Raw genomic sequence first — 13,873 nt, forward strand, 5'->3', positions numbered from 1 at the left:
ACGCTATTCCGCCCGCGCCGGGCTCAGCCGGGGCGACAGAGCGGAAGGAAGCTCCGTAGGGAGGACGCAGCGCACAAGAACCAGCGTCAGAAAGCAAGCAGAAGCGCACGTTAGCGCTTGCGGACACAACGACGGACCTGCAGGCCGCAAGCATTGGCAAAGCCCAACGCGTGCCCACGGCTGCGCAGATGAAAATGGGTTAATGATATCTGTGTTGTGGAAAATGAAGCGTTCCCCTCCTATCACCAGTAATATCACCAATTTCAGAAACTTCTACTAGACAAGAGGAGTATTTTTAATTTATTCTTCAGAAACCTGAGCAAAGCTTTGAACATGTGAACACTCACATCCTGCTAGCACCCAGAGAACCAGCCAAAAGCGGCAGCCGTCATTAGTTCATACAGTATTCAAGCAGAAAATGGCTAAAACCTGGGAATCAATGACACTAAAGTGAGAATAAACTAAAATTTTATATATATGCAAATGTGATAGGCCTGTTACAGCCTTCTATGCCAAGTATATAAATAGTTCCAAAGAATAACATAAGAGTAACATAGAAGGTAGAGGTATTAGGATAAGAGTCGACTGCTTTCCTAATCTTCTCTTCCGCCTACTCCTGTTGGAGCTACACCTGCTCCTTTCAGCCTTCTCACTTTTCTAAAGATGGGGAAGTCTTGAGAGCAGGCTGCTCTTTTTCAATCAGCGCTCATTTAGATTTTCCCCATAGGCTGACATACCTATTTTCCAATGGAACTGTATGATTCAGGCCTTTCCCTGACACTAGTTTGCATGTGTAAAAAGCAAAATTTGAATCTTAAAACACACGTGCATATACTTAATTGTAACGCCCTTCTACACCTAAATAACTTAGTTCATTGCTTTGTCTTCCTTCTTTTTTATGATTAAAGAAATCATAAGACTGAAAGAATCAAAACCTTTAGCAGATACAGTTATAACAGTGGACGGTAGACAAAAGTTGAACTGCTGTAAAGACAAATATTAACAACCTGTTTTTCTACTGTTTTCAAAACAGTATGTCTGAAAATGTGAAAAACTGAATTCAACTTAGAATTAGTAGTTTGAAAGATAAAAATGGTATCTCCCAACACCTGACCACAGCCAGTTATTCTTGCTCTGTCAACAGGCACTCAGAGTTTACTTTAAAATCTGAGGATCCAGCATAAGATGCTCCTTCTCAGTCACTCTACCTCAATAAAAATATGCTCTCCTTAATTTTTCTTGTCAGTTTTGTTGACAATTCTAAGGATAAGGACAACAAATTCAATTAAAGTATTAAAGTGTAAACACAAAGCTTTGCTTAAATACATACTGGATGTTGAAGATCTTTGCAGAAACAAACTGAAACTACTGGATCAGTTAAGAAAAAGCATGTATCCTACTTTTTCTGTCTTGAAAATAAAAACTCTATTTTAACAGTAAAAACAAGTTTTCATAAGTTTATCCACTCCTCTAACCTTTAGAATGAGTGTGTATATATATACTCTACAAGAAAAAAGTTTTCTCTCTTCTTCATTAAGAAAAATTGTATTTCAATACAGAATTCTCAAATGCCAATATGAATAAAATACTACACACTCTGAACAGTCTTAATGCTTCTATGGCTCTTGATAAATAAGAGCTCTCAACCTTTATGGGCTGATGTAACATTTACTACCTGAATGTCAGTGTAAATATGTACCTCCAAGAACGTAGCTAACTGAGACAACTAAGTATGAAAGTTTACATTTTCTTTGCCACTCATTGGAATTCTGTATACTCCTGACTCTCCACAGCGTTACTATTGCACTAAAATGCAGGATATTTTGATATTCTTTAAAAACAAATATAAACCAAAAAATGGAAGAGATGTGGTAGTTGATAGGTACTGACAGGCAGTTAATAGGCTACAACACAAAACAGCTAGAAGTGATGCTAAATTAGCATACCATAGAAGGGAATAAAAATAAGCAACCTGGAGAGTGCTTGACTAAATGATGCCCTTTATTCTAATGTTATTTTAATAAACAAAGCCTCTTTGCTTTTTTTTGTTGTTTTTTTTTTTTTAATTTCCAATCTCCTCCCCTTACTGTACCTCCTTCTCTTTCTCGTAATCACTATTTTTATTTAAAAAAAAAAAAAAAAAAAGAGCAAGCTAAGTCTTTATGACAGAAGCCATACTTCTTACCAAAAGCAAGCAATTGAGATCTTGTAGTGGTCTGACTGTGACACCTCTTGCAATTCTTATAGGGAAACAAAGTACTGTTACTATTGTCCTCAGCCACCAGTTCCGGACAACTTCTCACAGAAATTTACTTTTCCTTTGCACATCAGCTGAAGTGGCATCTTGTCAAGTTACATTCCAATGAAGACTGAACATTGATTTCTAGATTTTATCAACAGTTTGTCTACTTAATGAGAACAGGCCCGCCCTTATTTCCTTGTTTGTTTGCTTTGTTATGAACACCTCGATTATTTTTGGCTCCAGATCTTATAGCTGCTGCAAGGTAGTGTGGTAGTCACTAAAACACAGCCTTAAGTGAATCAAAAAGAAATAATATAAATTTGAGCAAGAATTTCTCCATCCTTTCACCAGTCTGGTACAGGCCTATCAGTGTTCTACTACAACACAGATTTTAAACATACCCTAAGTTTTATCAATAAAACACCATTCAGTTACTTTGTTGAGAAAAAGTGCATTAGAGTTCCTGTTTCTCTCCACTAACTGCAGTGGAATCAGATGCAACAGGAACTTTATTACTTCCTACAAAAACAGAGTCAAAAGCAGCTTCCTGTTCCTCTAAAGTCACAGCAGCAGTGGATCCTCTAGCAGGCATCCCAGTGAAGGATGGACGTTGCTCTGTAATCCTTTCCAGGTCCGCTGCTTTCCTACCTCTTCTTTTGCCCAGTATTCTGATATAATTAGCTGGTACAAGTCCTGTTGTTTGACCATCATAACTAGCCAAAAGCCAACCACGGATTTTGGGTTGTTGATCTAAAAAAGAAAATGCAAAAGCACTAAGTTACAAAGCAATTCAAAATATACTGCAGTTGAGGCACAAATACACGAGAAGGCAGAGCACAGCTAATCACACAGAGAAAATAACTCTGTGATAAAAGGGAAACACAAATTACTACACAAGAGAAATGACAAGGATCTGCATTGATGAGATGTTCTGAAGTGTGCTGTGAAGTTGAAATTGTTGACACCACCATAATACAAATGCCTAAGGATTTTTACAGTTGTATAGCAAATACAAAAAAAAGATAGCCTCAAAGGTAACTACAGAATACTCCCTGAGTAACTTTAGGCTGCGTCATACTTTAGGGAAGTTGAACAAAACTATTTAATAAGTTTTATTACAGTGCATGTAATAACAAATGAAAAAAAAATAAAAATCAGCAGGTATGAAAACTTGGGTCAAAATGTGTTTTGTTTTTGCATTCTTACTTTTTCCCCCTGCTCTTTCTCCCCCTCCCTACCCTCAAAAACACACAACTTCAGAATCATACCACACAACTTATTTCACATATGATTAGAAAACAAACTGCAAATTGAAAACTTACCTTTGGGTGCTAATTTTAGAATGTCACCAGCACGGAAGGAAATTTCCTCTTCTGAGAGTGCACTGAAGTCATATTCTGCTCTTCCAACTACATGATCATCTTCTCCACTTGCCCAGTTACTAGAAACTGTTTCCGAAAAGAAATTAAGAAGTTACTGGCTTTGAATTTAATAGATGGGATTTTCGGTTTGTCTGTTTTTGGTTTTTAAACCAAACACAAGACACCTTAATTTCTTTGCTTCTCTAACAGAGAACTGATGGGAGACAAAGACAACATTTGGTGAGTTAACCAATAGCTTTTCCTTCTTCTCCACCTGCCACATTTAATAGAAAGGAATCACAACTTTGGAGTCACATAAAGTGTACCATGAAACCGAATCTCAGATCCACACTAAGCTATTTAAACACTGCTTAAAATTCAGTGCTGTACCCCAGAATCTACACACTTCTATTACCAAAGTCTAAGTTTAATCTCTATACACATGATAACTAAGTGAACAATATACTCTATACTTTTCATGATTCTCTCATGCTGCAGATCATCTTTACCTGATTCTTCATCACTGTATGTAGAAAGTAGTTTCCAAATCAGATAGGGGCCTCCCATAATAACAGCAAAGAACAAAAAAATAGGCCAGGATTTTGCCGAGTTAGCTGCCTTGTCTTCAAGACCAACACGAGCTACTGTCCCCTGACTTTCAGCCCACAAATCCTCATTCTCGGAGCTCTTCCGCAGACCCAGTAATCGCTGTAGACGCAGGTAGAGATATCTTATAGTTCTCACTAAAGCAAATGCTGAAAACACCTTTGTGAAGTGTACTTTGAGGCGGGAGAAGTGATTGGCTACATCCAACACAGCTCTGAAACTGTTGTACACAGCCGAAAAGGTAGCATCCATCATCATGCTGACTGAAGCAAACGCATGCACAATACTTTCAATGGATTGAAATGCACCTCTGCTGCTCTCTTCAGCCTGTTGAACAAACCTGCTGGGAGGAATATCATCTGTACGAAAGCGGTTATAGCCCAAGCCACCGTATCCATAACTGTAAGGACTGTAGCTTCCATAAAAAGAAGTTCCATATGAACCATAGCCTGTAGTAAAAGAACTGCTATATGCTGGCCTTAAAGTACTGAAACTACCACTTCCTGTTTGCTGTGATGGTCTTGGCAAAATAGGTGGAGGTATTCGTGCAACTGTGGGTTGTCCAGGTCTGGTCAGCAAGTTGTCACCCAAGTCAGGAGACCTAAACAGATTCAGACAACCAAGATAAGTACTCAAAATGAGGTTATATTTTCATTTTCTCCAGCATTCTTGAATAGCTATCAATATGACCCTGCGCTTTGCTAGTGCCAGGTTGAGGAATCCGGTTACCAAACATTCATACTGTTGCACAGTGTTAGTGAGAAGTAAAAATTTCTGTCAAGAAATACAAATCTTTCATTAAAATAATAATAATAATAATAATCAATTATATATATATATTCATAGTATCATAGTATCATAGTATCATGCGAGTTGGAAGGGACCTTAGAGATCATCGAGTCCAACTCCCAGGTTTTGAGCCCCCTGTGTAGCGAAGCGGCACTTCTACCCCCTGCACCACAGGGGGATTTGAACCCGGGCCCTCCAGTGCCGCAAGCAGCAACTTATACCACTGCGCCACTGGGGGCAAATGTAGAATTGCAGCATATCTAAAACATATATATATATATATATATATACATATATATACAGACTGTTTTTCTTGTACAGACTAAAGCACAAAATGCTAAGGCTAGACCCATCCAACCTGATGTTGATTTAACTCCTAAGTCATTTGCCTGTGCAAAAGAGCATTTCATACACACTACCAAGAATATTTTGCAATTTGAAAGCTTTAATTCCAGCATTTGTTCTTGTTTCTTCTAGATAACGAGCCAGTGGTAGAGCAAGAAGGAAGCTAGACAGCTCCTCTGAAGTCACCCTTGGAGAAGTGACTGGTGGGACCTAACTGAAAATTCAAATGATTACAGCACACACAACAGTCTAGGGCTCTCTGCTTCCCCTTACTTGAACTGGGACTAAAACTGTTAACAGCTGGCAGAAAGAGGTATTATGAGCTCATTTACTTAAAAAAAAATAAAAATTAATGAATTTCTAGCTCTCGGCATGCCTGTAAGTTTCAGCCAGTTTACCTATGCCCTTACAAAATAGGTCTCCGCAAGTACTCGGCATCTGAATTCTATCAAGTAGCTGTCCAACTTCTGCCATTTTCCATATTGAAGCAATCTGCTATACCACTTACACATACAATAGGGAACAACTTTCCCCACAGCAAAACTTACAGGTTTACCTAAAGCGAAGTATAATATTTGTATCTTTATACTGTTTGTTGCTTCCAACCTAGACTTTCACAGTTAAAAGCAGAAGTAAAAATAAGGTACTACCACAGAAGTTGGGGGTACCTCCCCACAAACCAGCTTAGGACAGCTCAATTTTAAGATACCTGGAGTAAATTAAAATGAACTAGATAACCTCACCAAGAAAACTTAACATCAACCCTCTTGCTCAGCAAGCTTTAGCCTGCAGTGAAAGCATAGTTCTTCCTGAAAGTTCAGTTTGGAGGTAACCTTTTGCCCAGTTTCAGCTCACCCTAATTGCAATCAACAGCACCAAGAGGAAAACAAGACTCATCTTCAGCCATCAAGCTTTCCTTGACTTCTGATTAAAATTCATTTGCCAACTCTTTCTGCACAGTATCCTTCCCAGTGAAGTACATTCTGCCTTCTGGAGGAGCCCAGCACCAGTTCAACAAATACACACTCATCGTTTCCACTGCCAGGATCAACCGCACACAGCCCCACTCCCACGGGGAGCACACACTCCGTGGCTTTGCAACCCTCAGGTACGAACGACAGCGTTTTTTCCACTTGTGGCAACGCACCCAGCTTTGCTAACACGTCAACCTCCACCTCGTTAAACCCTCGACTTTCCGTAGACTGGCTTTGAGCCCACAGAACCCTTCCTGCTGACGAAGATCCGCAGGAGGTTCCCCCCACTCTTCTATACACCTCCCCAAGAAGCGGGGTGAACGGCCCCATGCCGACCCGCGCACAACCCGCCCCTCAGCTCCCAGGCCCGACCAAGTCTTAGGGCCCCGCTCGGCCAGCGCCGCGCTGACGGGCTAGGCCCGACCTTTGAGCTCGGCCGCCCGCAGGGCCGACCCCGCTGGGTGCAGAGAGGCCCGGGCCAGTGGCACACACTCACTGGAAGGCGGGCGCCACGCTGCCCACTAATCGCCGGTTCTCCCAGGGCTTGGGAGGCGGCGGCTGCGAAGCCATCCCCGCCTCGCTGTAGCCCCGCTCTAGCCCCGGCCCGCTCCGGCCCGCCGCGCTCCTCCGCCCGCCCCCGGCAGGCGGGCCGCCGCAGCGCCGAGCGATCGAGCCGGCGGCCTTCCGGCACCGCGTTCCGTGTTCCGCCCTCCGCTCCTATCGACGCGCTCCGCCCCGCGCCGCAGTGGCTTTGCCGCTCGTGTCGCCTGCTCGGCGCGGCCCTGCGCGGAGCGTTGTGTGCGCCTCCGGGCTGTGCGTCGTGCCGTGCGCCGGCCTGCTGTAGCCTGTGGGGTTACGGGGTTCTGTCGCCATAGCAGCGCCACGGGTACCTCCCTGGGAGCTGAATGAATTCTTTTACTGTCGATTTGCTGAGTTGCGTTGATCGGTAGCCTCTTTATTTATTACCGTCAATATTAGTGTTATCAGCATGTCTTCTCTAACAGAAAAGGACAGACCGATTGTTCAGCTGTTACTGGGTGCTGGCACATGCCCGCGATGTATTCTCAGGTTCTGCCGTGTGGGATCACAGACGCTTTATAGACATCCATACAAGGTTTGTTCTTTGTATTTCTGATTAGAACACGTGGCCGTATGAATGCAGTATTATTTTGTACACTGCTTGGAGGAGAAGGATGTTGTTTTTATTCTTGGACACTGCCTGCGGGGAAAGCTCTGTGCAAGTGTGAGAAATTACAGTAGTGCTGTAGCATAAGAATTCCCGTGAGTTTGGTGTTAGGGTCGTTAAGGTGCTGTGTATTCCCAGGAAAACCCTGTAAACAGGACAGAGCAACTTCTGCACAGCATGGCTCTATCACTCAAGCAGTGTATCTGTGACAGTCCCCTCCGTTTTTCCTTTAATACAATAAGTAGCAAAGGGGCTGTGGGTCACTGCAGCTGATTGGGGGCTTTCTCTTCTTGCCTCAAATTTCTTCCATCTTCCAGCAGAATTGGCAGAGGGTTGTAGCAGAAGAATGGCACAGTTGATCCTCTGCTTTAATTCAAGCAGTGTTAGGCACCCTATTTAGCTGACCATCCTGCTGAAATTCAGCGTTCTTAATTTTTTTCCCAGTTGTGCACCATCAGTCTTCCTGTGTCTTTGTATTACTCACTTCTCAAATTGTTTTTGGCTATTTGCTCCTCCACCACGTTGATTCTTAGAGTTCTCATTATGTAGGCCTATTATTTCTGTGTATCTACCCTAATGATGTCTTTATGCTTGTGTTACAGTGTTTGCCTTGATTATTTCACTTGCACCCAAGTTTAGACTCTCTAGAATTCTTCCACGTCTTTCTTCCTTATCCTCTTTCATTTTTAATCAATCTGTTGAGAAGTGTTTGTTCTGTGTGCCATATATCATTCTTTTGCAGCTCTATCCAATTTTCATCTGAGTTGCAACAACATAGTAAATGCTGTCACTGAAGATGTTTTAATAAATCTTTTTTTTTCTGACCTGTGTGTTACCTCTACCTTTCATCCTTCCTAAATTTCAGATATATGGTTAATTCTCTCTCCTCACCAGCACATTCATGAATATTCATAAACTTCTCATTACATGAATGAATGAGACATGTACTTTGTTGTGTGTGTTTAATTTCTCTATCGCATTTATCTGCTCTAATTTTCTTCTCATACTGTGGTAGCCAACTGTCTTTGTTGTGTGGGCTATCAGTGTTGGAGGATTAAATTCTTAGGTAAGAAATGGCAAAAAGGCAATAAACACATATTTTCCTTGAACAGTGACAAAGATAAATGCGTTTCTGCAAGTCGGTCTTTAAAATGTTTCCAGTGTTCTTGGAAAGTAAAGAAGTCTGTTAAGCAAAATTTATTATTTTTTGGGGGGATAATGTTTTGACAGAAGTACAGATTGGAGCTTTTGTTTTTTATTGTGCGACTGTCTTTTGGTATATTTTACAAGTTGCTAATTACATACACAAAGGCTAAAGCTACAGGTGGTTTCTTCTGCTTTTTAGACCTGTGTTTGTAAGTGCTTTTTACAGCACTGAATTAGAGAGGAAAAGTCAACAACAGTAAAACCCCTCTGTTTGTGTTAGGATTTGATGAAGGATTTGAAACAATTCCTGAAAGGTAATCAAGAAAAAGAAGATACAGCTTGCTTTGATGTAGCGGATCCACCTTGTAAGCGATTCAGACTTGGACATGCAGAAGGAGGGCCTGATGATCTGAACCAGAATGGAGTGCTCAGTCAGATTCCTTTGGTTAATGATAATAATGCTGCTGTGCAGAACTTAGCTGCGGAGAACTCAGCTGTAGAGGTTTGCAATGTCTGTTTGGGAATTCTTCAGGAGTTCTGCGAGACTGACTTTGTTAAAAAGGTAAATAATCTTAATCTACAAGTATATTTTTTTAGGAGTTTTTGTATGTTAGGGCCTGCAGTATATATCTGGTGATTAGAAACACTGTACAGTTAAACAATTGAGAGAGAGAGCAAACCAAAATGAAACATTTTCTTGTGTTGAATATTTAAGTTGTAGATGGTGCCATTCAGCTACATACTGCTCACTGACATAGTATTTGCACACCTGTTTTGTAGCTGGGAAATAAAATGTGTGACCATGCAGATATACCTGTAGTGGAATAACAGACAGGAGCGTATTTTTGTAATCAGGTTAGGAGTTTAGAGTTCAAATGAAACCTCACTGTAAATGAATCTCTCTCCTCTTTTTGCTGTGTAAGGGCAATATGAGGAGTCATCAGATTCTGTGCTGTTTAATTTAACTGTCTGTTTCTAACACAGGAGTATTTCTTTACAATATAGCAATATTTAGAAAGCCACAAAAGAAAAAAATGTATTTGGTGGTACAGCTTTGCAGATAATGAAGAAAAGAGGAGTTAAGAGAGAGTATGAACATAATGCGTATTGCAGATGTCATCTCTGAGCAATACAGTTGCTTATGTGACAAACCAAAATATTAGCTAAAAATTCCAGTTGCATTTGAGATGTTTGACTGAGCTTTAATATAAACAAATTTGGTTTAATAACATTAATAACTAGGGCTAAGAGAGCATACTACATAGATTCTGTTGAATTATTGGATGCTTCTTTCTTTTTTGTCTCCGTTGAGAGAGTATATATATTTTCATTGAACCTACTTTTAAGACTTGTTTTGGAGTTACACTCTTTTGTAACAGTGGAAAATCTTACAACATGCTCTTGTGCACAGGCACATTTATTAAGGCACCACAACATCTGATTCTTTCACAAGGAAATTTCCTTATCAAAGATGTGGATTTCATCCTGAAAGCTCATTAGTCTTTGTTCCTTCCAGTAGAGACATCTAGCCACCAGCTTTCACTAGCTTACTTTAAGACATTTGATGCATGTTTGGGTTCTTGCTATCATTCCAGTGACTAACATGATTCTTATATCAAAGTACAGTAGACGTCTAGATGATGTTCCTGCTTATTTGTAATAGCTGTATACTTATCCTGAGAAAATTTTGTCATAAACTGAAAGATGAAATGTCCCATTGTCTTTGACTGAATTATTACTGTGAATAGCTTTTTGATCCTGTCTTATGACAGGAACCTAAAAGTTTTCATTGTCATAGAATTGTGTCTGTGCCATGAAGAAAACTATTCTGAGTCAGCTCTTCCAGCATGTGGTCTCTGTGGTATAATTTCCTGCATCAACATTTGTGTGTATGGTTTTAGCCTTAAAAGAATGAGCTTTCTTATTTCATAATGTCACACACCAAATAAGAATAGAGGTCATTAGTGAGAACTTTTTTCAGGCTTGTATTTCAATAAGTTGTTAGGGGTTAGTCTAGAATGTATGTTTGGCATCTGTCTGAATGTGTACTAATATGGATTTATAGTGATTATGCTAGAATAAAGAATATCCTAAAAAATTATCAACTTAGTTCCATTGCTGTAGTTCAATATTAATACTCTTATTTTTCAGATGTGTGAAAAGGTTAATTCTTCTGACTACCAGTTCACCAGTTTTGTATTTTCTCTGTCACTACCACCACAGCTGTCAGTTAGGGAGGTAAGTTTTTGCAGATATTCCTTCGTAAATTGAACATTTATTAAAGAAGGTAACTGTGGAAGGTACAGACTAGAGGTAGTCTGATTTTTAATTGCTATTATTCAAAACAAACAAACTAACAAAAAAACCCAAAACCTTGCTACAAGTGTCGTCTGCTCTCTCTTTCCTTTTTCCTAAGTACTGTTATAATTAATAAGGTGTCTGAGCCACTTCAGTTTTCATTTAGCCTGGGAGTTGCTTTACATCTGAAAAAGTAAAAGAGGATCTTCTCAGAGAAGGAACAGCACAGCTGGTACCTTTCCTGAAATAAATGATAATTGGTAGTTCAGAGTATAAATGAAGAAGTTTGAAGATAAGCTCTTTAACTTTGTAGCATTTTGGATGCTGTAAAAATATATATTTTGGTAGTCACCTGTCTTGAGCGTAGTCTGGATAGTCTGGATTTTTTACATTTGTTGTAGTTGTAAAACTACTACTTTGATAGCAATTCTCGTCTTAAATTGTTAAGAATTGTTAACTTAAGTTTAAAACTTAAATTGTTTAAATTTTAGCCATTTAATTACATAAGGTAGTGATAGCACGGACACACGTCCTTTACTAAGACCTAGTAGAATAAACTTGAGTGAATGTGGCAGATAGTAGTACAGATCCTCTTGGATTTGCAGAGATCTGTGATGAGGTTTGCTCTCATTCTGTGCAATTTTTAGTGTTCAGTAGTACTGTTACTTCTTACATCTCAAGAAAAAGCTAGTGTAGTAACTTGTTCTGATGTATGTTCTGACTGCACATCAGACTATGTGCTTCCTATCCAAAAATAAGTGTAGTTGTGCTGGTCACTTCAACTGCCACTGTGACTGGTAAAATAATGCCAGAGCAAATTGCTTTTTGCTTCGTGTCTGGATAAACTCTTACTACTCTCATTTCATTTTATGGTCATCCAAGAAATGAGACTTATTAAAAACAGCAAAAAGAAAACTGAAAAAAACCCAACCAAAAAAACAACACTTCTAGGCTAGTTAAGTATTTGGTCATAGAACTGCCAATGTTGGTCATAAAGTTTGTGCTTAGGGTTAACCAAAGAAGTGTAACCTTTAAAATAAAAGAGGAGCCCTATTATTTCCAGGGTGCCAGTGATTGGGTCTTTTCCATTTCTAGTTCCAGAAGAGAGCTTCTATATCTTGTAGTGTCTGTGAGTGAAAAAGAAAATGATGAACTCAGTCTTTTGCCCTGAGTCTGAACTGCACTTCTCATGTTAGCAAGTTTTTAATTCATTTTCATTATGCATATTTGGCTTGCAAGTTATAGTTTACCTAGCTTTAAGATACATATTTTTCCTCATAGCTTATGTGGATAACTAAGAGGTGAGGCAAGAAAAATTTGATGCTGCTGTGAAGCAACCTGTTTGTGGGTCTTTACCATAATACCTCGGTAGAGGGTGTTCTTGCATTGCAGTTCTAGCTCACTGGTGTTCTCCTGCTGGTCTGAACAAGTAGGGCGATTCTGTCTGCTCTGAGGCAGCTTTGGCTGCAAGTGGAAGCAAAAAAATAATAATTTGCTTCAAAGAGTTTCCCTTGCTGATTGAAATCTTGATGATGCCCTGAGATTGTGGAATGGGAAAAACTACCTTGGCAAGTGTGGTTAGTAGAAGCACAGGTTTATTACTTTATAATAACTGTCCGTAAATTATTAACTTGATAAAACGAGTGAGATGATGTAATTCATAACCTGTCCATCTGTTCCATATGAGGTTTCTTGTTCCTACATTCAAGCAAATGAACAATATTACTGTGCTTGGTACAACCAAGGCAATAAAATATGTGATTTGGGTCCAGAGGTAAGATGAATGAGGTAAATGAATGGGAAGCTCCAAAAATATGTATGGTCTCTCCGGAAACAGTTTTGATTCACCTGGAAGCTGTATTAGTAGGTTTCCACTGTCATTTCTATTCCACATCTTCAGTCTTGCCAAATGTTAACTCAGCTGTTTGTATAGCTGTGTTCTAACCAAGGAGGTGAAAATGGTTGATAGTGGTGGTAAGAAAGAACTTGATTAAAACCATGGGGTTTTGTTTACCACCTATTCATTTACCACTTCAAAAATTGTTGTTAAAAACAGTTCCCACTTTATAGTTACAGAAAAGTAGCAAGTGATACAAGTGGGTGTATTTTGAGATGTTTTGAGTTGAGATTATGATCTTCTGTTGGACCTTTTAATTTTTTGAGTTGTACTCCACAAGAATATACATAATTTTATGATAAAATGACACTCAAAGACGGCCTTCCTTCTCCCAGTGACCTTTTGTATGACATGCAGATTTTCTCGGACATTAAAAAAAATCAGGAACTGTATTTTAATATTACCTTCAACTAATTTAATTATAACAGTTGTTATCCTGCTAATCCTAAAATGTAGGAAAGGAACTGAAGAAAAGGAAGACATAAAATTAACGTTTGCATAGTCTATGTATCAGTAGCGCACAGAAGCTATCACCTCTTTCTAGAAGTAGGATATTTGGTTGAAATAAATCATAAGTACAGGAGTCCCAAGTTTATGTCAGACAGCTATATTATAATATGAAGCGAGTCATGCCCTTCAAAAGTGTGACTGTTAGCTGCATCTGTAGTCTCAGTTGTGATCCATCATCCTGGTAGTTGCTACAAGGACATTGATGCAAATAGCATGTGTAGTCATTACTCCCTGTAGGGCTGTGTATACCTCATCATGGAATTCCCCATCTGTAAGCTCCTCTCTAATACAGAGAAAGAGTGCTGTGGCTGGAATTGCACATGGTATTTCAACAGTTGCCACTGTGATTCCTCAGCATTAGAATAATATCCTGCAGCTTGTAATCAATGCAGTGCCTGTGCCAGTGTATTTCAGAAATATGTTTGGTTTTAAGTATTGCCCTGCAGGCTTGAGCTCTGTAATGAGCATCCTTCATTTTCAAACCACTTCTCAAACATAACGCAATTATGCAGTAGAGGG

At 39.6% G+C, this 13,873-nt stretch overlaps 2 protein-coding genes across 4 annotated transcripts in view; one reads left to right on the top strand and one right to left on the bottom strand.

Annotated features, from left to right (window-relative positions):
• Positions 1-275: 275 nt before the first annotated feature.
• PEX13 (peroxisomal biogenesis factor 13) lies at positions 276-7,039 on the bottom strand. Its single transcript, XM_072331543.1, has 4 exons — positions 6,814-7,039; positions 4,113-4,810; positions 3,565-3,690; positions 276-2,992 (listed from the first exon to the last, which is right to left on the bottom strand). The coding sequence occupies exons 1-4, from the start codon at positions 6,885-6,887 to the stop codon at positions 2,697-2,699; spliced, it is 1,194 nt and encodes a 397-aa protein (XP_072187644.1). The 5' UTR covers positions 6,888-7,039; the 3' UTR covers positions 276-2,696.
• Positions 7,040-7,064: 25 nt separating this feature from the next.
• PUS10 (pseudouridine synthase 10) overlaps positions 7,065-13,873 on the top strand; it is a 33,205-nt gene continuing 26,396 nt past the window's right edge. The window contains exons 1-3 of one of the 3 annotated variants that reach the window (XM_072331540.1): positions 7,065-7,431; positions 8,930-9,211; positions 10,801-10,887. In XM_072331540.1, coding sequence (XP_072187641.1) covers positions 7,306-7,431; positions 8,930-9,211; positions 10,801-10,887 — 495 coding nt within the window. In that variant the 5' untranslated portion in view covers positions 7,065-7,305. The remainder of the gene's footprint in view (positions 7,432-8,929; positions 9,212-10,800; positions 10,888-13,873) is intronic. The other 2 variants (XM_072331542.1, XM_072331541.1) reach the window with 2 other exon arrangements.

The sequence above is a fragment of the Excalfactoria chinensis genome, chromosome 3, assembly GCF_039878825.1.
Source record: "Excalfactoria chinensis isolate bCotChi1 chromosome 3, bCotChi1.hap2, whole genome shotgun sequence".
Classification (NCBI taxonomy): domain Eukaryota; kingdom Metazoa; phylum Chordata; class Aves; order Galliformes; family Phasianidae; genus Excalfactoria; species Excalfactoria chinensis.